This window comes from Hippopotamus amphibius, chromosome 8 (assembly GCF_030028045.1).
Source record: "Hippopotamus amphibius kiboko isolate mHipAmp2 chromosome 8, mHipAmp2.hap2, whole genome shotgun sequence".
NCBI lineage: Eukaryota > Metazoa > Chordata > Mammalia > Artiodactyla > Hippopotamidae > Hippopotamus > Hippopotamus amphibius.
The window spans coordinates 66283260-66310243 of NC_080193.1; the positions used below are offsets into that span (position 1 = coordinate 66283260).

At 39.9% G+C, this 26984-nt stretch overlaps 1 protein-coding gene across 19 annotated transcripts in view; it reads left to right on the forward strand.

The window, feature by feature from the left end:
* The window catches only part of LYPD6B (LY6/PLAUR domain containing 6B), a 210070-nt gene that overhangs the window by 171109 nt on the left and 11977 nt on the right, over positions 1-26984 (forward strand). For all 19 annotated transcript variants that reach the window (XM_057744185.1, XM_057744169.1, XM_057744176.1 and 16 more), the window contains 2 exons: positions 4662-4721; positions 23161-23313. In XM_057744185.1, the coding sequence (XP_057600168.1) occupies positions 23199-23313 (115 nt within the window). In that variant the 5' untranslated portion in view covers positions 4662-4721; positions 23161-23198. The remainder of the gene's footprint in view (positions 1-4661; positions 4722-23160; positions 23314-26984) is intronic.

Here is a 26984-nt window from a genome sequence, read left to right on the forward strand (position 1 = left end):
AAATGCTGAGAAACAGCCCATGTGTGGCAGCATATTTAGCTAGTCACTCAGCTAAACAGGAATTTCCCCCTTCCTCTATGTGAGCAAAGAACCGCTGCATCCTTTCCTGTAGGAGTGGGTTATAGCTCCCTCGTACCTATGGAGCCTTCATGCTACGGGCTAAGAGAGAGGCTTCCCAGGCCACCTCCTCTTGTCTGCGCGAAAGCCTGAAATCTGGGATTTCAGAACCTCAAATGGAGTCCCGGGAGATGAGCCGTTTCTCCTGTTTCTAAGAGCCTTACAGAAATTGCTCATGTAGGGGCAGTAAAACAATGTGGGCTAATGAGAATATAAAAACTTTTGTGTGTGTGTGTGTCGAAATTATGTATATCATGGTAAGGTAATTTATTTTGCAGGGGTCAGACACTTTTCATGGCAGTTGTGCATTTTGTTTTTCATTTTAAAAATTAGGTAACTAATTATCTTCCATCTACAGTTTAGATAAATCCTTCTAAATGTGGAATCTGGGGTCCGGACCTTAGGGATGAAAAAATGAGCACCTGTTGGCCTGTAGTGAGAGAGGGATGTGCTGCTCACAGTCAACCATCACAGCATACTCCAATGGACAGAACGCTCCTGTGCTGCAGGAAGGCGGTGCTTCCTAGCTGTTGTCTTCCTTACCTATGTTCTTAATCCACTGTACAGCAGACAGCTGGGACTGTGTTCTTGTTGAGATCTCAGGGGCTTTACCAATGGAATCTGCAGAATGTAATTAGGATGGTGAATTGTCTGGGACTCCCCATCCCTACCACCAAGTGATACATTTCAAAGCCAAATAAACATGCTGTTTTGTATCATCTATTCTTTGGATTTCTTCAAGCCCCTGGTCCATTTAGAGAGAACTGTTGAGCTTTAACTATATAGTAGGTGCTTAACCATAAACTATAGAGCCAATCAGACTCTGTTTTAATTTAACTTTTGAGTAAGTTATGTGTTCATATGGATCAAAAATCAAAACAATGAAATGAGGTCTACTCTGAGAAGTCTGCTTCCCACTTCTGCCCCCTTATAGTGTAATTTTTACCCCATCCCTCCACCTACAGGTCATCACTTTTATTAGTTTCCCGTACACTATTCCTGAGTGTATTTATACATATAAGTAAATACATATAGTATTTTTTTATTCCCTAACACAAAAAACTGACAATATTCATATATTTATAACTATCTCCATTCATATATAATACATATTATATAAATATCATATATATATACACACACACAATGAATGTAATATATATATAATCTCCTAGGACTTTTTTCACAACAGATATAGGGAGCATCCCCCTCTCTTTTTTTCTTTTTTTTTTTTTTTTTTGAGCCGGGCCACGTGGCGTGCGGAAGCTTAGTTCCTGGACCAGAAATAGAACCCGTGCTCCCTGCAGTGCAAATGCAGATTCTTAACCACTGGACCACCAGGGAAACCCCGTGTTTTTAATGGCTGCATCATATTCCATTGTGTATATGTAAGGGGGGGGTGTGTGTACATCCATCTATCCATACACCCCCCCCCCATACACACACACACATACTCTTTTGATGGACACTTGGGTTTTTTCCAATCATTTGCTATTATAAACAGTGCTGCAGTGACTATCAGAGCAATATATTATTTTGCATGAAAGCAGACCATCTGTAGAAAAAATCCCCAGAAGTGAGATTTGGGGTCGAGGGTAAATGCATTTGAAATTTTAATAATGTTACCAAATTATTCCTTGGAGTCACAGTCTCACCAGCAATATACAAAAATGACTGATTTCCCATGGTCTCCTCAAGAATATGAGAAAACATTTTTGTCTATCAGACTAGTCAAAATCTGGAATTTATGAAGTATACTTTTAATTTACATTTCTCCTATTTGAAAAGATGCTCAACTTTTCTCATGTTGTTTAAAGGCCGTTTTCTTGATTTTTTCTATTAATGTTCTTTGCTAATTTTTCTGTTGGGTTGATAATTTTCCTACTGATTTTTAGTAGCTCTTTCCATATTAGTGAGATTATCGATTGTTTTGTCTGTGACATGAGTTGAAAATATTTCCCGGAGGTTATTTATTGTTGTTGTTGTTGTTTTTTACTGGCTTATGATTTTTTTTTGTCATACAGAAATTGTCTAATGTAATTGAATTTCTCAAACTTTAATTTTATACTTTCTGGGTTTTTAATCATAGTCAGAATGGCCCTTCCCCACTCCAAGGAAGTCACTCATATTTTCTTGTATTTTTAAGAAACCATTTTATTACAGAAAATTTTAAGCATACACAAATTAGAGGAAATAGTATACTAAACCCCAGCTACCCATCATCCAGCTTCAACAGTTAGGGATATTTTGCCAATCTTATCTTATTCTCCCATCCATTTTGAGAATATTTAAAGCAAACCCCAGACATTGTATTTTCTTTATAAGTATATCAATATATATATATCAATAACATGTAAGAACTTTTTAGAACATAACTTCTATATCATTATATACCAATAATTCCTTAAGATTATCCAATACTATTCTGTGTTCAAATTTTCTTTTTTGGAACTTTTATGGCTTTGTTTTCTGTGTGTACAGTATGAGGCATGTACAAACCTTATTTTTTTCCTGGCTATCCAGTTGTCCCAACTCAGCTTCTTAAAGTGTATTCTTACCTTACTGGTTTGAGATGCCACCTTTACCGTATAACAAATTCCCATGTGTATTTGAGTCTGTTTTCCAGGCTTTCTATTCTGTTCCGTTTGTCTACTAAAATGCTACTGCTATCCTGTTTTAATTACTGTGGCATTAGAGAATGTTTTAATGTCTTTCAGGACTAGACATTCCCCAAATGAAATAGTCATCTACTCCAATTCATGCTGTATAAAAATGGCAGAAAATTACAGTTTACAGTCCAGCCTCCTCAGATCAGGGATAGGTCTGGTGACTTAGAAATCATCAAGGAGTGGGAGTAGATGTGTGAGCATAAATGTGGTCCCCGAGGAAAGTAAGAGTAATAACACTACAGGAAAGTCAATGGTAATAATATAAAAGCTTGAAACCTGGCGCAGGTCCTCATCTGGAGGTGGGAGGAAAAAGCAGAACCAGCAAAGGAAAAAGGACATGGGTTTGGTGGTTGAAGGGCTACTTCCAATCCTATTTCTCTTTGGCAAAGTCAGAAAGGCCGATGGTAGAGAAAGTTGCAGTGTTTGCTGTGTCCCTGCCCTAGGGAACCAATCAGTGACACAAAGTGTGCCGCAGAGCCGAGAGGGCCTGGACGAACTGTGTGGAGGAGTGTGTTGTCATGGTGCTCTGGGCAGTTCACAGGCCGGGACAGGCAATAACCTTGAACTCCAAGGCTGCCTGTGTGCCTCTGAAGGTGCAAGAGTGAACCTCACCTTGCCTTTCCCAGGAGAAGGATGAAGATGTATTATTCTGAACCCTCTTTCCAGGAGACAGTATTAGTTCTATCAGTACCTAACAAGATACCTTTACTGGAAAAGATCTGCGAGAGAGGAGTTCTAATACGAGTTATCATGGGAGAGACATCTAAAGTATTTAGCGGGGGCAAATCATAATACCTTTTATCCTTTTGAAATGCACGTATCTGCTGGACTCTGTCCGCACCTTCACAAAAGCCCAGAGAATGAGAAAATGATCAAAGCATGGGGAAAAGGCCTGGATCCAGAGTGGGTGGAGAGACTGAACCGGGATGACTGCGGAATGACTTCATCCCCGGCAGACACCCTTAATAACCTTTGGCACAGCCCGTAACCTCCTCATCCCCAATTTCCTCCTTATAACCTGCAGGTGAGCACACCCGCTTACCTCACAGGGATGCGGGGAAGATTAATTAGTTTCAGATGGGAAAGCTCGTTGCTGCTGAGTCGTGTGGTATAGTGAATGTGCTAATACGAAGCTGCACAGCCATGAGTTGCCCGCTGCCCAAATGCGGACACCAAAGGGTAAATGGAAATCGGTCGTCATCAGAGTCAGGGGAGTGGACTTTGCACACTGAATGAATGGGTGAAGTCAGCCTTATTTGGGCATGTTCAACGATTCCTTACTCAGTGTCTACCCTGTGCAAGCAGTAGCGGGCCGCCGTGGTGGGAGCAGGAGGAGGTTAGTGAGGAGTGGTAGTCCTGAGGTGCGGGCGCTGTTGGGGCGGCTGTTAGCCACAGTGGAAGACGATAGCCTAGAATTGTCACTGTGGACCAGAAGTCATCTTCGCCATCAACGGTGTGAGCCAGGCGTCGGTGGTAGTTGGCTCCGCATTCCGGCATAGGCTGAATACTAAGTAGGGTCATTGGCTCTGCCGCAGTCCCCTCCCTTTCCAGATGCCACCCTTACCAAATCCCTAAGTGAGTCTTCTCAGGTGTTTCCAGTGAAAAGAATCTTTGTGTTCATTAACAAAAGGGGAAGAGAAAAGAGACCCCTCTTTTGGCCTCTTTGACTTCTATTGTTGCATGCCACTGTTTTACAAAGTACATTCAAGGTGTGCTTTATTTTAAGCACAAGGTAAAAGGAACTATTTTAGGCATTATCCTAGAACACTTTCTCTGCCAATAAAGAGTTTTATGGTCTGGAAATTGGTACAGAATATGGATGAGCTCTCAATGTACATTTCAAACTGAACTCTTTTTTTTTTTTTTTTCTTTCAGGTGTCCTTGAGTGACGGTGGCAGGGAGTGAAAGAAGAGGAGAAAAAGAAAATTAAGAAAGGTGAGTATGACTAAATTTGGAAGGTGAAGTAAAGGGCTTCTCTGGGCAAATGAGGCTGCTAAGACCATTATCCCAATCGGAAGGTTTGGGGCTGTGGAAGGCAAGAGGTAACCAGAGAATAATCAGAGGCAGTTTAGGAGAAAGTCCTTAATTTAAGTGACAAACCCATTGTTACATAAAAATCGTGTTGTTTCTTGAAATACAAGATTTTAAGGAAGGAGAACAGAGCAAGGCAACATTGTGTTAATATGAAATTCTGGTTTTCAGTGAATTTATTTTTATTAAAAAAATTTATACAAATTTTAAAGGTTACTTTGCATTTATAGTTATTACAAAATATTGGCTATATTCCCTGTGTTGTACAATACATCCTTGAGCCAATTTTAAACACAATAGTTTGTCCCTCCCACTCTCCCACCCCTCTGTTGTCCCTCTCACCGACCCCCACTGGTAATCACTCTCTTATTTGTTCTCTACATCTGTTGTCTGCTTCTTTTTTGTTATATTCACTAGTTTGTTATATTTTTTAGACTCCACATATAAGTAATATCATGCAGCATTTCTTCTTTCTCTGACATATTTCATTTAGCCTAATGCCCTCCAAGTCCATCCATGTTGCTACAAATGGCAACATTTCATTCTTTTTTATGGCTGAGTAGTATTCTATTGCATATACGTACCAATTTTCCTTTATCCCTTCATCTGTTGATGGATGCTTAGATTGCTCCCATATCTTGGCTATTGTAAATAATGCTGCTATGAACATTGGAGCACATGCATCTTATTGAATTAGTAGTGTTTTTTTTCCCCAATATATACCTAGGAGTGGAATTATGGGTCATATGGTAGTTCTGTGTTTAGTTTTTTGAGAAACCTCCATACTGTTTTCTACAGTCGCTGCACCAATTTACATTCCCACCAACAATGTACAAGGGTTTCCTTTCCTCCATATCCTTGCTTATATTTGTTATTTGTGTTCTTTTTGATGATAGTCATTTTGACAGGTGTAAAATGACATTTCATTGTGATTTTAATTTGCATTTCTCTAATAATTAGCATGTGGAGCTTCTTTTCAAGTGCCTATTGGCCATCTGCATGTCCTCTTTAGAAAAATGTCTGTTGAGTTATTGTCATTTTTTAATTGGGTTGTTTATTTTCTTCATGTTGAGTTCTGTGAGCTATTTATATATGTTGGCTATTAATCCCTTATCAGTCATATCACTTGCAAATATTTTTTCTTAATAGGTTGTCTTTTCATTTTGTTGTTTCCTTTGCTGTACAAAATCTTTTAAGTTTAATTGGGTTCCATTTGTTTATTTTTGCTTTTCTTTAATTTAGGAGACAGATCCAAAAAAATATTACTGTGATTTATATCAAAGAGTGTTCTGCCTATGGGTTTTCTTTTTTTAAATAAATTTATTTATTTTTATTGGCTGTGCTGGGTCTTTGTTGCTGCACACGGGCTTTCTCTTGTGGTGAGCTGGGGCTACTCTTCATTGTGGTGTGTGGGCTTCTCATTGCAGTGGCTTCCCTTGTTGCGGAGCATGGGCTCTAGGCACACGGGCTTCAGCAGTTGTGGCACTCAGGCTCAGTAGTTGTGGCACATGGGCTTAGTTGCTCCGCAGCATGTGGGATCTTCCCAGCCCAGGGATCAAACCTGTGTCCCCTGCATTGGCAGGTAGATTCTTAACCACTGTACCACCAGGGAAGTCCCCTGCCTATGTTTTCCTGTAAAAGTTTTATGATTTTGGTCTTACTTTTAGGTCTTTAATCCAGTTTGAGTTTATTTTTGTATGTGGTGTGAGGGAATGTTCTAATTTCATTGTTTTGCATGTAGCTGTCCAGTTTTCCCAGCACCACTTACTGAAAAAACTGTCTTTTCTCTATTGTATATTTTTGCAACCTTTCTCATAGTTTGACTGTAAGTGTGTAGGTTTATTTCTGGGTTTTCTAATTTGTTCCATTGATCTATGTGTCTGTTATTGTGCCAGTACCACACTGTTTTGATTACTGTAGCTTTGCAGTAGTCTGAGGTCAGGGAGTGTGATTCCTTCAGCTCTGTTCTTCTTTCTCAAGATTGTTTTTTTTGCTATTCAGGGTCTTTTGTGTTTCCATGCAAATTTAAAATTTTTTTGTTCTAGTTCTATGAAAAAATGCCATTGGTAATTTGATAGGGATTGCATTGAATCTGTAGATTGCCTTGGGTAGTATGGTCATTTTAACAATATTGATTCTTCCAATCCTAGGACACGGTATATCTTTCCACCTGTTTGTGTAGTCCTCAGATTATCTCATCAGTGTTTTATGGTTTTTGGAGTACAGGTCTTTTGCCTCCTTAGGTATGTTTATTCCTAGGTATTTTATTCCTTTTGATGTGATGATAAATGGGATTGTTTTCTTAATTCCCCTTTCTGATACTTCAGTATTAATGTATAGGAATGCAGCAGATTTCTGTGTGTTAATTTTGTATCGTGCAACTTTACTGAATTCATTAATGAGCTCTAGTGGTTTTCTGGTGGCACCTTTAGGATTTTCTATGTATAGTATCATGTCATCTGCAAACAAGACAGTTTTACTTCTTCCTTTCCAATTTGGATTCCTTTGTTTTTCTTCACTGATTCCTGTGGCTTGGACTTACAAAACTGTGCTGAATAAAAGTGGTGAGAGTGGGCACCCTTGTCTTCTTCCTGATCTTAGGGGAAATGCTTTCAGCTTTTCACTATTGAGTATGATGTTAGTTGTGGATTTGCCTTTATTATGTTGAAGTAGGCTCCCTCAATGCCCACTTTCTGGAGTTTTTATTATAAATGGATGTTGAATTTTATCAAAAGCTTTTTCTACATCTTTTGAGATGATCGTATGTTTTTATTCTTCAATTTGTTAATGTGGTATATCACACTAATGGATTTGCGGTCATTGAAAAATCCTTGCATCCCAGGGATAAATCCCATTTGATCATAGTGTATGATCCTTTTAATGCATTGTTGGATTTAGTTTGCTATTTTGTTGAGGATTTTTGTGTCTATGTTCATCAGTGATATTGCCTTGTAATTTTCTTTTTTTGTGGTATCTCTGGTTTTGGTGATGGTGGCCTCATAGAATGAGTTTGGAAGTGTTCCTTCCTTTGCAATTTTTTTGGAATAGTTTCAGAAGGGTAGGCATTAACTCTTCTCTAAATGTTTGGTGGAATTCACCTGTGAAATCATCTGGTCCTGGACGTTTGTTTGTTGGAAGTTTTTAAATTACTGATTTAATTTCATTACTGGTAATTGGTCTGTTCATATTTTCTATTTCTTCCTGGTTCAATTTTTGGAGATTGTACCTTTCTAAGAATTTATCCATTTCTTCTAGGTTGTCCATTTTATTGGTATATAGTAGCCTATGGTAGTCTCTTACAACCTTTTGTATTTCTGTGGTGTCAGTTGTAACTTCTCCTTTTTCATTTCTGATTTTATTGATTTGGTCCTTCATATTTTCTTGATGAGTCTGGCTAAAGGATTATCAATTGTGTTTCTCTTTTGAAAGGACCAGTTTTTAGTTTCATTGACCTTTTCTATTGATTTTTTAGTCTCTATTTCATTGACTTCTGCTCTGATCTTTATTTCTTTCCTCCTACTAACTTTGGGTTTTGTTCATTCTTCCTTCTCTAGTTCCTTTAGATATGGTTAGGGTATTAATGAGATTTTTCTTGTTCTCTGAGATATGTTTGTATTGCTATAAACTTCCTTCTTAGAACTGCTTTTGCTGTGTCTCATGAGTATTTGATTGTTGTGTTTTCATTTTCATTTGTCTGTAGGTACTTTTTGATTTCCTCTGATTAGTTGTCCATTTGCTGTTTAGTAACACATTGTTTAGCCTCCCTGTGTTTGTGTTTTCTGCAGCTTTTTTTTCTTGTAGTGATTTCTAGTCTTCATAGCATTGTGATCAGAAGGTGCATGATATAATTTCAGTTTTCTTAAAGTTACCAGTGTTTGTTTTGTGGCTTAGCATGTGATCTGTCCTGGAGAATGTTCAGTGTGCTCCTGAAAAGACTGTGTGTTCTGCTGCTTTTGGATGGAATGCTCTCTATATATCAGGTAATTCCATTTAGTCTAATGTGTTATTTAAGTCCTGTGTTTCCTTATTGATTTTCTGTGTGGATGATCTGTCCATTGATGTATTGTGTTATTGCTGATTTCTCCTTTTATGTCTGTTAATATTTGCCTTAAATCTTTAGGTGCTTCTGTGTTGGGTGCATATATATTTACAATTGCTATATCTTCTGGGATTGATACTTTGATCATTATGTAGTGTCTTGCTTTGTCTCTTGTAACAGTCTTTATTTTAAAGTCTGTTGTGCCTTATTTAAGTATTGCAACTCTGGCTTTCTTTGATGTCCATTTGTGTGGAATAATTTTTTCCATCCTCTCACTTTTAGTCTGTATGTGTCTGTAGATCTGAAGTGAGTCTCTTGTAGGCATATATATGAGTCCTGTTTTTGTATCCATTCAGCCACTCTATGTCTTTTGGTTGGAGTATTTAATTCAACTGCATTTAAGGTAGTTATCGATATGTATGTTCTTATTGCCATTTTGTTAATTGTTTTGTATTTGTTTTTATAGATTTTTTTCCCCTTTCTTCTTCTTTTATTCTCCTGTGATTCAATAACTATCTTTAAAGTTTGGATTCCTTTTTCTTTTTTGTATGTGTCTCTATTATGGATTTTAGGTTTGTGGTTACCATGAGGTTTTTTATAGCAGTCTATTTACATATGTGATTATTTTAAATTGCTGATCTCCTAATTTCAAATGCATTTTTAAAACTGCATTTGTACTCTCCTCCCCTCATGATTACTGGCTGCTGGTTAGCAGGGCCTGGTCACAAGGCGCCTGGCTACAGAACTCCAGGCGGTCCCGGGGGTAGTTCTGGCTCAGAGTCAGGGTCCTGAAGACTCTGGGGCTGTTGCCCACGCACTGGTGGGTGAAGCCAGGTCCTGGAGATAGTGCCAGACCACTGGTAGACAGAGACATTTCCTGTAGTCTGGCTGCAGGGCCCAGGGATCTCAGATCTCATTTCACATTTTTGGGGATGGGGGTTGTGTTCCTGACACAGTTGGGTATGGGGTCTGGGGTGTCCCTAAGCTTGCACTGGCCTGCTAGTGGACAGGGCCAGATCCCAGCCATTCCCAAGTTAGGGTCTGGCCTGCTGTGAGCTGGGTCCACAGGCTGTGAGATTGTAGTTTTGTTTCTGGTGTCTGCCCCCTGGTGGATGGGGCTGAGCTAGAGGTAGTACAGGCTTCCTGGAGAGAAGGGCCAGTGCCTGCCCACTGGTGGGTGGAGCTGGGTCTTGGGCCTCTGGTGGGCAGGGCTGTACCAAGGGTGTTTTTAGAGGCAGCTGTGAGCTCAGGAGATCTGAAGGCAGCCTGTTGTCTGTTGATGGATGGGGCTGGGTCCCCATCCAGTTAATTGGCCTGATGCTTCCCAGTGCTGATGCTGAAAGGCTATTGGGGAGGGCCAGATCTTGGTGCTAATGAGCCAAGGTGGCAGCTGCTAGCGGCAGTGTTCATGGGTAGAGTGTTCCCCAGTATGGCTGCCACCAGTGTCTGTGTCCCCTGGCTGAGCTCCAGCCACCCCCTTCACCTCTCCAGGAGACTCTTCAAGACAAGGTCTGGCCCAGGGTCCTATCAAATTACTGCTTTTGCCTTGGGTCCTGGTGTGTGAGAGATTTTGTGTGCATCATTTAAGAGTGAAGTGTCTATTTCCCCCAGTTCTATGAGGCTCCTGAAATTAAGCCCCAGTGGCCTTCAAAGCCAAATGCTCTAGGGGGTCATCTTCCTGATGCAGGACCCCCAGGCTGGAGAGCCTGACATGGGGCCCAGAACTCTCATGCCTGTGGGAGAACCTCTGCAGTATAATTCTCCAGTTTGTGGGTCGCCTCCCCACCGGGTAGCCTGGTATTTGATTATTTCTTGAGTCTGCCCTTCCTATTTGCCTTGTTGTGGTTCCTTCTTTCTGTCTTTAGTTGGAGAAGTTCTTTTCTGGCAGGTTCCAGTCTTTTTCATCCATGGCTGTTCTGCAGATAGTTGTTTTGGTGTGCTCATGAGAGGAGGTGAGCTTAGGGTCTTTCTACTTCCCATCTTGGCCCCTCCCCTCTATGAATTTTCTATATTTAAATAAACTTACATCTCTGTGTAGATATGGTAGGTTCTATGATGCAGCAAGAATGCAGCCTTGAATACATTAAAGCCTCCATGGGCTTCAGTGCTATATTCATAAAGATATGTGTTCATTTTTCTCAGCTCTTTTATTGAGGTTCAGGAATCTCACCCCCCCCCCATACTTATTTAATGATGTCCCTCAGTGATGGTAGGACCAGAGACAGCTGCATTTTGGTGGGCTTGTGATATTTACATGGGATTCTAAACTATTTCTCAGCTAGATTTTTCTTGTTAATATTCTCATTTTCTTTTTAAAGCCTTCATTGTCACCTTGATTGGTTTGCAGCATAAATCCAGTTGTTGGTTTTCTATGACCTAAGAGTAACAATTGCTCTTATACTCTCCTGGTAAAGAGGTACTGTTTAGTCACTGCAGCTGTTCCTATAATACCTGCTGTAACAGCCAGTCCCGATGCTTTGGTTCCGTGTGGCTCTTTTCCTGGTGCTGAGACTGGATTCAAGGCTTAGTCAGTGTCCTGGCAGGAACCAGATGGCATATTCAGACTGATGAGAAATCGTCTGAATTTAAAAGAATGAATTTTAAGAGAATGAATAAGAGAGAATGAATAAGGGGCTGTTTACAATGGTGTGGGCTAGGTTTAGGGAAATCAACAAAGGATGGTCCCAGCCTTCAGAGTTGGCAATAGAGAGAAGCCATTTCTATCCTACGGGCCTAAAGGATAAGATACAGTGGTTACCAGAACCCAGGAGAAGGTAGCTGTGGAGTCAGGGACCTAACAGGAGCTGAGGGACATGATGACAGCCTGTCAGGGAGTGAGTCAAGGGAGTAAATACCCCAGTCTCACTCTCTGCCCACTCTCTGATCTGCCAGTTTCTGCCATCGGCCAAACCAAGCTGAAAGCCAGTGGAAAAGGGAACTGTGTGCCTGGTCTTCACAGCTCGGCTTTCCAGGGCACAGAGCAAGATGAAGAAGGTTGGAGGGAGGGGCTAGAGGAGCAAGAGATGAAAGCCCAGCAGGCTTCACTCCCTTTCACCCTTTTAGGGTGGCTCGGGAAGATCGTGTGGTCATAGCACATTTAAAGCCCAACCTAGAGTGTCCTGAACCACATGTGAATATACTAGTCCATGGATGGGCAGAACTTCAGTTGTTGAAAAGAGAGTTCTCATAGTCGTCACATGGTTCACCTAAAATCTAAGTGAACAGTCAACATGGAAGTGGAAATTCTGTTGGTGGAAAAGACGAAAAAGCTTTTTCTTTTTTCCTTAAAGGTAATGCCTGCACGTGTGTAAGTCCTTTAGAGACCTTTAGCCCATCTCTAAGCAAGTACTGGAGCTGCTGTGTCCACTTCAGTGCTCAGCAAGGAAGGGCAGTCTTGTGTCCCCAAACAAACCCCAAGCTTTTTTCAGGGTGGAGACTCTTCCATGGGGTGGAGTAGACACAGAAAGTTTTCATGAGGGAGAAATATTGGAACTGGTCCTTTAAAGAAGAGAGAGAAATACAAATACACACACGTGAGGGCACAGAGCCTGCTGCTTTTTAAAGCACACTTTATGAGAACTGCCTTTTATTTATGAGTATAGACAAAGCATATAGATTTATCAGAAAGCAGATAAATGAAAATGTTCCACTGAGGCCTAAATATTGTGCCCACATATATCCTAGAGTAGTTTTCTTAAAATTGGTCTTTAGAGGAGTTTTACATTCTTCTCTCATATATGCTCAGATAATCATAGCATTTGAGAGTTGACAATATGTGTTTTGAATTTCAGTCTTGAATCTAGCCAGATATGGCATAATCGTAATGATATTGGCTGGTATGTACTTCACTGAGGAACCATAAATCTCTATTTTTTTAGCTTTTAAATTTATTTAATAATTTGAAAAAGCAGCAGTGGGTATGGATTTATTCATTCTCCTTTTATTCCCACAACTCTCTGCACAATAGATATTTAATATCTCTATTTTACTAACAGGAAACAGAGTCTCAGAGCTGTAGAGGGATCAGCCAGAGATAAGAGATCCAGCCACTGACAGGGTCAGAATTTGCTCCCAGGCCCGAGTGTCTCAACCATTCTCCCCTCATTACACTAGGCAGCATTTACACTTGACTTTACCCTTCTGGGATTGTGAACCATTGCTTAAATGTCATTTTTCATGTTGCAATTAAAACACTATTTAATGCACATAATTTTTCAGTGTCCTCCGGGAATATAAAATTATGCACATATATATCTTTATATACATACATTTTGTTCTGCTCCAAGTGGTAATAGTGACAATTTATAGAGCAAGTGACATGCTATAACTTTGTTATGTATGTAGAATGCAGAAATTTTTTATTAGGATTGCTTTTATAAGCTTGTCAGCTTCCAGAGAGTTCTTTGAATAATCTATTCTGGATTTTGTGACTATGCAAAAGTCAGCACCATATTCTTTTGCCATTGCATGCAGTTTATTGTTGGTTTTTAAATGCCCTCCTGTTTCAGAGTGATAGCCATGAACATGTTCTTGTGTAATACATTTTCAGATACAAAATCAGGAATAATTTGAGCTAGTGCTAAAAACAATGGTCAGTGACATAAAGCCTCAGGATGGAAGAAAGACAACAGGACAAATGCATAGTAACAGTTCTGCCTGCTGAAGCTCTCCCAGATGAAAGCTAACCGTGCGGGCACTGAAAGCAGCTGACGTGATTGGTAATACTGACTCTTAAACAGAGTTCCAGGGATACTTTATTGCCTGGCACATAGCACTTAAGCAATTAATTCATTCAATAAGATATACACATGTGTGTGTATATGCAGATGTATGTACACATACATACATACACACACATATCCAGATGAACTCATCATCTAAGATTTCTACTTTGGTACAGATATTCCATCATATTAGAATATGTACAGAGAGATTCAAATGAGAGACACAACTGTACACACACTTTATTTTTCTGGTCATTTTTCTGTGTCAGCTGAGACTAAATGAGGTCAAAAGTGCTCGCCATCACGTGCACATCTAGTGACCTTGAGAGCTGTTTTCCCAGTTGAGTTCTGTATGCCGTGTGTTGGAGAAGGCATCTTTGGGATGGTTCTTCTCCCCTCAACAATTGTAGAATAATGGACCCTTAGCCAGCTGTTGGACATTTCAGCCTAGATTTCTATTATGAGAACTTTGATTGGTTATTAAAAGAAATGAGTTCAGTACAGCAAGCAAGGATAGGGAACATAAAAACAACGTCTTCCGTGCCCAGCCTCTGCTGCCACTCGGTTTCTATCCATGCAGTTCTGCCGGTACAATCACCCATTAGCAGCACCAAACACCTGTGTGCCTACACAGCTCTCCTGCAGAACTTCTGTCCAGTTATTGTATCTTCCTCTCAAATTTAAAAACACCCCTCTCACACAGAAAAGAAAATATCTCTCATTTGCCTGCCTGACAGTGGAAATATCTTTGTAAAATTACCTCTTAATATTACGCCTTTGGCGTCTTTAAAGAAATGGCCAAATGAGGGATGCATCGGAAGCTCTTCCAAACAAATTTCAGGCATTATCCGTATGTTGTTTGGTGCTCTTCGTATAAAAATGCATAGGGCCCATTAATTTGAGAATTAAGGATCAGGGAGAGTTTTCTTTTTACAAATAATGAGAATGTGTGTTCCGTGTGTGTCTCCCTTGGTTCCTGGGTAGTGCACAGCAAAGCATGATATACAGCAGAGGGACACCATTCATAGAAGGGGTTAGGGTCTTTATTCTCCTCTCATTCAATATGGTTTTTACTCTATATTTTGAGAGCTTGAATGTATAAATGACTTGGCATAAGCCTCCTAAAAATCATTTATGGAAGCAAACGGTAAAAATTATTCCACCTATGTGAAGGATACTCTCAAATTTCATCAATTAACATATTTTATTAGGTTCCTACCATTTGTCCAAATAGTTCAAAAAAACGTGACAAACCAATCTTGATTCTTTTTAAAAGGAGTCCAGTTTCCAAGTCCTGAACAACTAATCTTGTTCATGTGGAGTTCTTACCTTCTTATTCCTCTAGTGTCATGAAAGCCTTCTCAAAAAGATGTAAAGTTATATCTTTGACAAAAATGTAGCTGAACAGCTATTACTTTCAGAGTATCTTTTAGCTTTTTCTTAAAATTTGAATTACATTTAAAAAGATGTCTTTAGAATTGATTAGACTATTTCTTCACCCAAATTACACACTTATGGGCCCTGATTAGATTTAAAGTTGATTTGCATAATGAAATTATTTTAATAATAGCACTGTTTTAGCCATTATCTTGTATCACATTGCATATACTAGGAAAAACTCCTATCTTTAGCACTGCAAAATACACAACTTTATGTTTAGAAATGAGATACCCAGTTCTGTGAATTTTTGCTCCTTGTGCTTGATGAAAATTTTTTTAAACTTTTGCTTTAAAATAGTACAGCGGAAATCTGAAACATTATGGTGATACTGTATCACATTTGTGACTTTATATGGCATAAATAGAAGTCTTCATTAATATCCATCCCCTAAAATCACAGAATATTAGAAGTGGAAGGAACCTTGGCAGTCATTCATTCCAACTTCCCACTTGGTTGCAATAGAGAGAACTTCTGAATCTTAAGAAATGAGTGCATAGAACTCAACACAGTTTACTAGATTTGGTCCAGCAGGTGTGGAATGGAGTTGGACAGCTATATCTCTTGATCTGATCTCTATTCTTCTGCTAATGTTGTCTGAAGAAGCCTGGAGGGGAAGGCAAGAACATGTCTTGAACATCATCTGAGTAAAAGGTGTATTACCTGTGTAATTGCCCTCAATCCACACAACTTAGAAAATTTACCTACATGGCTCTAAGCCTCACTTGTCTTATTGGCAAATGGGGACAATATTTCTTAATTCCGTGGTCACCTGATTACTAAATGTAGAACGAGAATTTTGTCCTAGGTCTACCAGAATATAAAGCCCATTTCTCCCCCCATCAAAGATGACTGTATTAACTCTTGACCGGCACAACTCACTAGTAGCTCACATTGATTTGTGGGCTCCAATAATGTGTGACAGCCCAGGGACTGTGTCTCTTATTCACTGTTATATACTAAGTGCTTAGCACAGTACCTAGTATAAATGCATGACTTATAATCATGCTGCTTTCAAGATCTGGACAAGCTGTAATGAGGTTGAATCATGATTCTAATTTTCCCTATTGAATGTTGTTATGCAAGAGTAAAATCCATGGTACTCCATGGAGATTTTGTATTTTCAGATAAAGATGATGGACTGAGCGTAAGCTAAAATTCTCTCATATTTTGCTTCAGGCACATAGAAGTGCTAAAATAAATACCTTTAAAATTAATATTTAAACCTAAGGGGGAAAAGGAACTCCTCATGTACCAGAAACAGAGAATCTGTCAGAGAAGGTAAAAGCTGAGTCGCAGGAGCTGGGCTCTCAGTGCCCAGGCGAGGTTCCCCTCAAGGAAGAAAGCCAGGGCAGAGTCTCAGCCTCGGTCTTGTGAATGCTTTTCCCAAATTTAATGGGAACCAGAGTATCACCATTGGCCAACCTCTCCTAACAGCCAGAAGCAAGTAGTACCACCCTTGTGATGGATGGTAAAGTTTCCTGGAAAATTTCTCCTTTTCAGAGGAGTGTTTTTGTCTTTTCCACTCTGAGTAAAATTCCAGCACTCATTTTGAATTTCCTCTTTGCCTTCTATTCTTTCTACAAGGGAAGCCAGGCCTATTAGGTTTGTCATGAAAGTGTCTTACTGCGGGATAAGTGATGCTTGCAGGAAGGTGTGAATACGAGTGTTGATGGGCATGTTGGACTTAGGAGAGCTGCTCCCCTTAAATTATCTATTTCGTTTGTTTTATTGGCAGTGGAGGTTGGCCTGGTGCTTGCCGACTCATTTTTAGCAATTGTGCAAGAAGTGCCAGTGTTTACCACCTCTGCTTGTTTCAAATCTCCTTTTGTTTCAAATCTCCTTTTGATCCCATCATTTCTTTATCATCTTTGGATGCCCTGGCAGCTTCTTACTGCCCACAGCCTTTGTCCTACTTGTTAAGAAAGTTCCTCCTTATAGGTCATAGCTAATGACGTTAGTTCTATTCTAAAACATATTTATTGTATACCAAGCATGTGCTGAGTGTGGGCCTAGGGAATATCAAAAGTTATGAGGTGCTTTTCCTACCTCAAAAGAGTTTGAGGTCAAGGATATACCACTTCATGAGGCCCACATGTTCCCCAAGGAAGCTTAAAAATGCCACGTATAGAATGAGATGATGACCGTGGCTCAGACCTGGGAAACAATCATGCTTGTGGACCAAGTGCCACATAGGTCCTTCACTCTGGGCAGTCGTGGGCCAGTCTCATGTGGGGTTTCCTACATGTACGAATCTGGCTACCTGCCATTCTCTGGAATGCCTGAGAGTTGCCGATCCCTGTTGTATCCCCACAAATGTGCCTTGCAGAAATCCCTTCCCTCTCCTGGCAAAGAAGCACACTGCATTCTGGAATAAGAATTAATATACTTTCCAAAGAGAGGACTCATAAAATAAAGACTAGCACCAAAGGTGAGAGGTTTCTGACAAGGTCTACTCTGGGAAAGATGGATGATGGTAATGAGCTCCGTCTGGGGAGGAATGTTTTGAGCTCCCCGTGAGTTTGAAAAGTGTGGACCAGATACCTAATGTATACGTGGAGCTTTCTTAGCGTCAAAATAAGAAAACATCTAAGTTATAGGAAGCCGCAGCTGTTCTTAACCATTACATCGGTCTCAGATTCCTTTGAGAGACTCAACCCAGGAGGAAAAGATGTATGGACACAATTTTGCAAATAACCTTAAGAAGCTCACAGGTTCCCCTTCCCCATATGAAGAACTCTGCTCTATGTGATGGTCCTAGAGAAAGTACCAGAATGGTTTAGTCTAGCTTGTATTAAAGTTTTTTTTCCCTTCTGCTATAACCTTGTTCTGCATGAAAGATTGCAACAAAAGCCTACTCAGCAAAGTCTTAGCAGATAATTTTTAGTTCAGTCTCCGTGAAATTATTCCAAATGTAAAAGAACTTTCAGATACTATAATTTAGTCATTTGCTTTTTCATTATCCTAATGTCTTTTGGTTGTAAAAAAAATAAAACAGTCATGTTGATACAAACCTATACACTGAAAAACAGACAGAGATAAATATAGGTGCTTGGGGGAAAAGCAGTTTGTAGTACTAGATTATAAAGCATGCTCTGGAAAATGTGGGATATTGTTATTTAGAGCTTTCCTCGTTTGACAGGTAAAAACCTTTGCAGTTCTGGAGGATTTTGATAGAATAAGGCTATGCTGTTTTAACTAAAAATGGAAATGAAAATACATCTAGTCTATATGGAAGCAATATTCTTGTGGCCTCTTCTTCACTATTTTCAACTTTTGTGCTACAACAAGCTGTGCGGCCGTGTTTTGAGGGGATGCTATGTTCTAGGCCACGTGCTAGGATCTTTGCACGTACTGCCCCTGAACCCTACTGTCCTCAGTTATATAATAGTGATGTATTCCCTACAGTGCTCTTACCAGGAAAGGAGAAACCAAAACAGAAGTCTCATTCTTGGGTTTGTTATTCATTCAGTCTTGTATCATCCATCCAGCCTTTGTAGGGTATCTGAGTTCTGTATCCCTCTGTGTTCACTCTTAATTGCATTCCTTTCTTCCAGGAGCTAGAAATAAGGCTAGGTGTTTGGGACCAATTACTACTCTCCAACGACAAAGCTTTCTTGAGAGCTTTTTTCAAAACTAGATAATCTAAAATCAAACAATTTCTTGACTTTGCTGGATCTGAAATCCTTGCCATGGCCTGTAACTGCCTGTGTGGTCTGTTCCCCCCTTTCTGTGTGCTCCGGTCCCACTGGCTACTTTCTGAGTTCCCCCAACAAGGCACCCTTCTTCCCATCTGAGGACCTTGGTTTCTTTTCCCTTGAGTCTGTGCTTGGATGCTTTCTTCTCAACAGTGAATTCACCTGTGTACATGTCACCTACTCACAGAGCATACCAGGCCCACCATACATGTAGAGCAGCTCCTCCTATTCACTAATATATCACCTTATCATGTTTCCTCCACAGAATTTATGACGGTCAGAAATTATGGTCTTTCCATATTTATTGCCTGTCTTCTCCCTCTAAAGTGCAAACTGCCGAAGAGCAAAGACCTTGTTGGGGAGCTAGTGATTAAAAACATCTGTTATATACTAGGTGTCAATAATGGCATGTTGAATGAATGGGCTTTTGTCTCACAAGATTACATGAGGAAAATCAGGGGTTCTGACTTGTGATTCCAAAGTATTTGGGGATTTGTTCATAAAAATAAATGTTTAATTTGCAAGATGCTGAACACATAGCTAATTAGATAGTTCAAGTGCTTCATATGTAGTAACTATTTTAATTCCGGTAACCCTATGAGGTAGGTATTATCATTATTACTTCCAGTCTATAGATGCAAAAATTGTGGTACAGGGAGGTTAAGGAACTTGCATAAAGCCACACAGATAGTAGATTTGAAGGCAGGTACGTGAGCCGATGCTCTTCACCACCTGATAGAAAGTGCTCAATGCAGTTTTGACCATGTGCCCAGCGCTGGCTGCATGCTTTGTATGCAACGGTGTCACGCAATTCTCACCTCCATACTATCAAGTAGGGTCTGTCATTATGCCTGTTCTGCAGATGGGGAAGCTGAGGCTTGGAAAGTGTAAGCAACTCGTCTCAAGTTCCATAGTCACTTAGTGATGCAAAAGGGACTTGGATGCAGATAATATGAACACCATGATCTTAGGCATCCTCTTCATATTACAAGAGCACCTGTGGGTTGCTCTTGGAACACAGTAATTTTGAGGTTTTTGAAAGAGGGATTAGTCTCCCTTATTCAAAGGATCTCCACTGGTATAAAGAAGGGGTATCAATTACTTGGCTACAGATTCATAATGAATATGGAACAGTCCAACTCAGAGAAATGAACAGGAGAAGCAGAAGTTGTGTCAGTATAACCACTTGTCCGTAAGGAATAATAGAGTTGGTTACATATTCATTTCTTCAGAAAGAGCGTAACAATAGGATTTAGAAACCTGATAAGTGTGAAAGGTCAATTTTGGTTTCTAAAATGAACAAGGCCAGAATTAGATATATATTGGTGTATCACTAGATCCAACTCTGTACTGAGCTGAAATGCAGTGTACAAAGTTTAGCACTATTGTTTTGTGAAACTTACCAGGCTTTTTCACCCTGAGTCCTTCCTTAGAGACTCAGTTTTCTCAGTGGCAGAAGCCATCTGCAGGGATGATATGATGTGGTTGGGTACATTCTGTCTGATTTTCAGCTCATTCTCTATAGGTAGGCATTATTAACCACACATGCAAAACCAATATACTCACAAGACAGGGGCATAAAATCCCTAGAATTTACGCATTCTTACCCTGGTGTCAAACAAAATATCCTTGAAGGATTATGGTTGGATATGTGGAGACCAAACTTTTTTTCTTTGGAAGACTCCCTAAACCCACTGAGACCTATTGATTCAGCAAGAAGAAAACAGGTTCAGCCAATATATGTATTTTAGAATTTATTTTTTTGGATGCACAGTGTGGCACGTGGGATCAAACCTGTGCCCCCTGCAGTGGAAGCACGGGATCTTGGCCACCAGACCACCAGAGAAGTCCCTAGCCAGTATTTTTTTTTTTTTTTAGAACTTTTATTGAGATACAGTTAACATACAATAAACTGCATATATTTAGAGCATACAATTTGGTATCCCAATCTCCCAATTCATTCCCCCCCAACCCTCCCCGCTTTCCCCACTTGGTGTGCATATGTTTGTTCTCTACATCTGTGTCGCTATTTCTGCCTTGCAAAGTGGTTGATTTGTACCATTTTCCTATAGTCTGCATATATGTGTTAATATATGATATTTGTTTTTCTCTTTCTGACTCACTTCACTCTGTATGACAGTCTCCAAGTCCATCCATGTCTCTAGAAATGTCCCAGTTTCCTTGCTTTTTACAGCTGAGTAATATTCCATTGTATATATGTACCACATCTTTTTTATCCATTCATCTGTTGATGGACATTTAGGTTGCTTCCATGTCCTGGCTATTGTAAATAGCGCTGCAATGAACATTGGAGTGCATGTGTCTTTTTGAATTATGGTGCTCTCTGGGTATATGCCCAGCAGTGGGATTGCTGGGTCATATGGTAACTCTATTTTTAGTTTTTCAAGGAATCTCCATACTGTTCTCCATAGTGGCTGTATCAATTTACATTCCCAGCAACAGTGCAAGAGCGTTCCCTTTTCTCCACACCCTCTCCAGCATTTACTGTTTGCAGATTTTCTGATGATGCCCATTCTGACCGGTGTGAGGTGATACTTCATTGTCATTTTGATTTGCATTTCTCTAATAATTAGTGATGTTAAGCAGCTTTTCATGTGCCTCTTGGCCATCTGCATGTTTTCTTTGGAGAAATGTCTATTTAGGTCTTCTGCCCATTTTTTGATTGGGTTACTTGTTTTTTTGATATTGAGCTGGAGGAACTGTTTATATATTTTGGAGATTAGTCCTTTGTTGATTCGTTTGCAAATATTTTCTCCCATTCTGAGGGTTGTCTTTTCGTCTTGCTTATAGTTTCCTTTGCTGTGCAGAAGCTTTGAAGTTTCATTAGGTCCCACTTATTTATTTTTGTTTTGATTTCTATTATTCTAGGGGGTGGATCAAAAAAGATCTTGCTGTTATTTACGTCAAAGAGTGTTCTTCCTATGTTTTCCTCTAGCAGTTTTATAGTGTCTGGCCTTACGTTTAGGTCTTTAATCCATTTGGAGTTTATTTTTGTGTATGGTGTTAGGGAGTGTCTAATGTCATTCTTTTACATGTAGCTGTCCAGTTTTCCCAGCACCACTTATTGAAGAGGCTGCCTTTTCTCCATTGTATATCCTTGCCTCCTTTGTCATAGATTAGTTGACCATAGTTTATCTCTGGGCTTTCTATCCTGTTCCATTGATCTATATTTCTGTTTTTTGTGCCAATACCATACTGTCTTGATCACTGTAGCCTTGTAGTATAGCCTGAAGTCAGGAAGCCTGATTCCACCAACTCCATCTTTCCTAGCCAGTATTTTTGAACCCAACATTTCACAGAACTTGTATTACAAGTGCTCTTATGCACGCAATTCTATGTGATCCTCCCCAAGTCTCTATTTAATGCTCACAATTACCCAAACGTGTGGGCAGGGCAGGTGTTATTGAGCCACTTTACAGATGAGGAAATTGAGGTTAATAGAGTTTAAAGAGCTTGCCCAAGGTCAGGCTGCTAATAAATACCAGAGCCAGCACCCGAACCAAAGTCTTTGGATTCCAAGTTACTTACTTTTTCTGCTGCCCACACCTCCCCCTTGTCAAAGAGAACCTGTTGGTGGTGATGTTACAGGTTCTGAGCATCTCTCCTGAAGATTTCCTTACTCTCAGCTCTGCTTCTAGAGGGCAGAACCCGTGGGGCTTAAGATGGAACATCTTACTCAGTGCTATGTGCACGTCTGTTTTTTCACTGGGTTTCAGCCCTGCCAGCTTTAAGTGGCTGAAAGTGATGAGCAGTATCTGTGGACCAGGACTAATGTTATAAGCATGATTTTCAAACAACTGTTATTCTGTTTCCTTGAGAACCTCCTGGCCGCTTCTCCTTGCTCCTGATATGATGGAAACAGGTGAGGACAGCATTTCACGGTGATGTGGGATCCAGCAGACTTTGTTTCTCAAACTGGTTGCCCTTTTACTCACTGTCCTTCCTACTGCTCAAATTTTTATGGTTTCTTCCAAGTTTTGAAAGAGTTGCAAAATTCATCATGCATAAGTATTTACTCAGGGGGTGGAATTTCAGATAGGCGGTTCAGTAACTTCAGATGAGCATGCCTCCAAACCAAACTGTGGTTGTTAAAATATAAGGTGATTTGGCACGAAGTAAACCGCCCCACTGAGGCAGCGATGGGATGCGGTGCAACCAGGCCAGTAAGGCTGCTTGATCTCCCTCTCTGGGAACCCAGGGCCCTGGGCGTCCTGCAGAGTGCAGAGGCCTGCCTGGTGGAAGGCAGAGATTGCTTAACTTTCATCTGATGGGGAAGAATGTCATTTACTCACAGGTGCTGGCCCTACAGAACAAGTAGATGGTTGAATATATTTAAATTTAAAAAAAGTTTTCAAAACAGAAGCAAAACATAGTCCTCGTGATGTATAAAATGCAAATAAACTCAACCAGTCTCTTCTCTGTAGGTATATGAGTTTTGGACTTTGCCACTGCCAGGGTCAGAATGCTGCTCCTCTGTCCTGCCCTTGCTGTAGCTGTGGTCCACACCTTTATCTTCACAGAAAACCGGGCATTTGCCAAGAACATCAACTTCTATAACGTGCGACCTCCTCTTGACCGTAAGTAGTGGCTGTCACCGTCGTTCGTGATGTGGGGTCAGAGTAACTGTTCGAAGTCCCTGTTTCCCTATAGTAACTATGCCTTTTCTGGAACATTTAGTTTATACCTAGAATAAATCAAAGTCTTCACTGCTTCCGTGGGGAAGGGTAACACTTGGTAACAGAAATTTTCTCCATTTCTTTAAAATGGTTTGGCTTCCTGCTGAAGTCTCAAAAGGATTCTTGTTTAAAATAATCTTGTGAACACTGTCCATAAGAATGACTCAGCAGGGGAAATTCAGTGTTCTTTGTTGATCTCTTCCTGGGAGAAGGATATTGACTGTAGGAAATTTCTGCATAAATGATATATACTTTCAAATGGTCATTAACAATTTTGAAAACACATTAGCATGTTTGAAATTTGCAGGGGAAGACCACTTAGATTTTCATTAATATTATGCAGAGTCACCATATGTTTTATATACATATGTCTCCCCAAGAATCTATTCTAAGGTCATTAGCCACTTGAAGAGGAAAACGCATTTTAAAAGATTTTTAATGAAGCATTAACATATATAATCTCACCTCCTTTCTCTTCAGACAAGTAAAACTTCTCTGATTTACTTTATAGAGAATTTGTTATAGATAAAAATTGTTTGATAGACATGTGAATGCCAGTGGTTCCCACATCTGCAAGAGTATCAGAATTACAATAAAAACCTTTCAAACTACATATTCCTGGGTCCCTCTCTCCTGAGAGTCAGTAGTCAGGAGGGTGGGGTGCAGAATATTTTTTTTCCCTTTTCCCCCCTCTTCTTTTTTTAAAAACCCTCCTGATGCTGTTGATGCACAGCCAGGTTTGGGAACCGCTGTCTTTCTGCTACTCCTAGATGAGGAGTACTCAGACTCCTGTAGGATTACAATTCTGCACTTTGCATTTTGTTATTATTCAGGACATTCAGTCATTAGTTAAGTGTGTGTGTACACACGTATATACTACACAATCATATGCATATACACATGTATAGCACCGCATAAACACCTTGAACTATCATTTATTACAAATTTTGAAACTGTTAGTGATTGTATATTGATAGCTTAATGGCATAGCACAGTTTTCATAAAATCTAAATTATTGACTCATTTTTAATCTTTTAAACCTAATACAATTTTATGATGAGAAAAATTATTAAAAAGAAAATTCCAAAGAGACAGGAAATGCTTAGGAGAAAATAAGATTTATTCATAATCCCAAGATCCAGAGTGAGACCTTTACATTTTTTAATATAGTTGATCCTTGAACAACACAGGTTTGAACTGCCTGGGTCCCCTCAAATGCGGATTTTTTTTTTCAATAGTAAATACTCTAGCACTACATGGTGTCTGCGGAGGGATGTATGGAGGGCTGACTATTAATTACATGAGGACTTTCGACTTGGAGGGTTGACGCCCCTAACCTCCATGTTGTTCAAGGGTCAACTGTATTTCCTTCTAGTTTTTACTCTGTGTGTATTTAACTTTGTGACATACTGAGACCACTCAAATTTATTTTTGCAGTAGCTTTTATTCCTTTACATGTATTTTGAATATTTTTCCATGACTTTGAAAGTATTTTAATGCCTTGCATTAAAAAAGATTTTACCCACATAGCTGGCTGTAGCTTAACTACTGCTATTTCTCCATGCTTTATTCTGCCCCCCCCACCCACCACACACACACTCACAAGCAAGCTAAATGTTAATGCTTCATTGAAAATCTTTTTAAATGCACTTTCCTCTTCAATTGGCTAATGACCTTAGAATAGATTCTTGGAATTACTACATCAAAAAGGTTGTGCCAATTTATATATTAACTATTCACCCACCAGCACTGAGTTTTAGTATTTTTTTTAAACTGTACTTAATTAATAGCTGAAAATGGATTTCATTATTTCATTTTGTAATCTACCTAATTCACTTTCATGCATAGGCAAAACTAAAATGTATTTGCAATAACTAATTTTGTGTCCTCTGAACTTTAGCTTTTAATATTTTGCTCTTGTTTTATGCATTGAAATATATCCTCCCCTGTGTGTGAAATACCCACCAGAGTCTAATTATTATCCCAACTTGTGGTCAGGTTACTAGGATGGTTTGGTTTACCTTGATCTTTGTTTCATTCTCCAAAAACAGCAGAACTGAAAGTTTCACAGCAGGGCTTTATACTCTTGCCTATAGAGAAATGTCAATTTTTTTTTTTAGCTCTTTATTGGAATATAATTGCTTTACACTCTTGTACCAGTTTTTGAGGTACACCAAAGTGAATCAGCTGTATTTATACATATATCCCCATATCCCCTCCCTCCCGCAACTCTGCTGCCGCCGTCCCCCCCCCCCCCCCCGCCACCCGTCTAAGGCATCACCCATCATCAAGTTGATCTCCCTTTGTTACACAGCAACTCCCCACTGGCTATTTTACAGTTTGTAGTATATATATGTCTCCGCTACTCTCTCACTTCGTCCCAGCTTCCCCCTCACCCCTCGCCCCCACCAACCTCTTGTCCTCCAGTCCATTCTCTGCATCTGCATCCTTATTCTTGCCCTGTCACTGGGTTCATCAGTACCTTTTTTTTTTTTTTTTTTTTTAGATTCCATATATATGAGTTAGCATACAATATTTGTTTTTCTCTTTCTGGCTTACTTCACTCTGTATGACAGACTCTAGGTCTATCCACCTCATTACATATAGCTTCATCTCATTCCTTTTTTTTTTTTTTTTTTTGGGGGGGCGTACACCAAGTTCAATCATCTGTTTTTATACACATATCCCTGTATTCCCTCCCTTCCTTGACTCCCCCCACCTCGAGTCCCCCCCCACCCTCCCCGCCCCAGTCCTCTAAGGCATCTTCCATCCTCGAGTTGGACTCCCTTTGTTATACAACAACTTCCCACTGACTATTTTACAGTTGGTAGTATATATATGTCTGTGCTACTCTCTTGCTTCGTCTCAGTTTCCCCTTCACCCCCCGCCCCCTCCCATACCTCGAGTTCTCCAGTCCATTCTCTGTATCTGCATCCTTGTTCTTGTCACTGAGTTCATCAGTACCATTTTTAGATTCCATATATGTGAGTTAGCATACAATATTTGTCCTTCTCTTTCTGACTTACTTCACTCTGTATGACAGATTGTAGTTCTATCCACCTCATTACATATAGCTCCATTTCATTCCTTTTTATAGCTGAGTAATATTCCATTGTATATATATGCCACATCTTCTGTATCCATTCATTTGTTGATGGGCATTTAGGTTGCTTCCATGTCCTGGCTATTGTAAATAGTGCTGCAATAAACATTATGGTACATGTTTCTTTTGGGATTATGGTTTTCTTTGGGTATATGCCCAGGAGTGGGATTACTGGATCATATGGTAGTTCTATTTGTAGTTTTTTAAGGAACCTCCAAACTGTTTTCCATAGTGGCTGTATCAACTTACAGTCCCACCAACAGTGCAGGAGAGTTCCCTTTTCTCCACACCCTCTCCAACATTTGTTGTTTCCAGATTTTGTGATGACGGCCATTCTGATTGGTGTGAGGTGATACCTCATTGTGGCTTTGACTTGCATTTCTCTGATGATGAGTGATGTTGGGCATCTTTTCATGTGTTTGTTGGCCATCTGTATGTCTTCTTTGGAGAAATGTCTATTTAGGTCTTC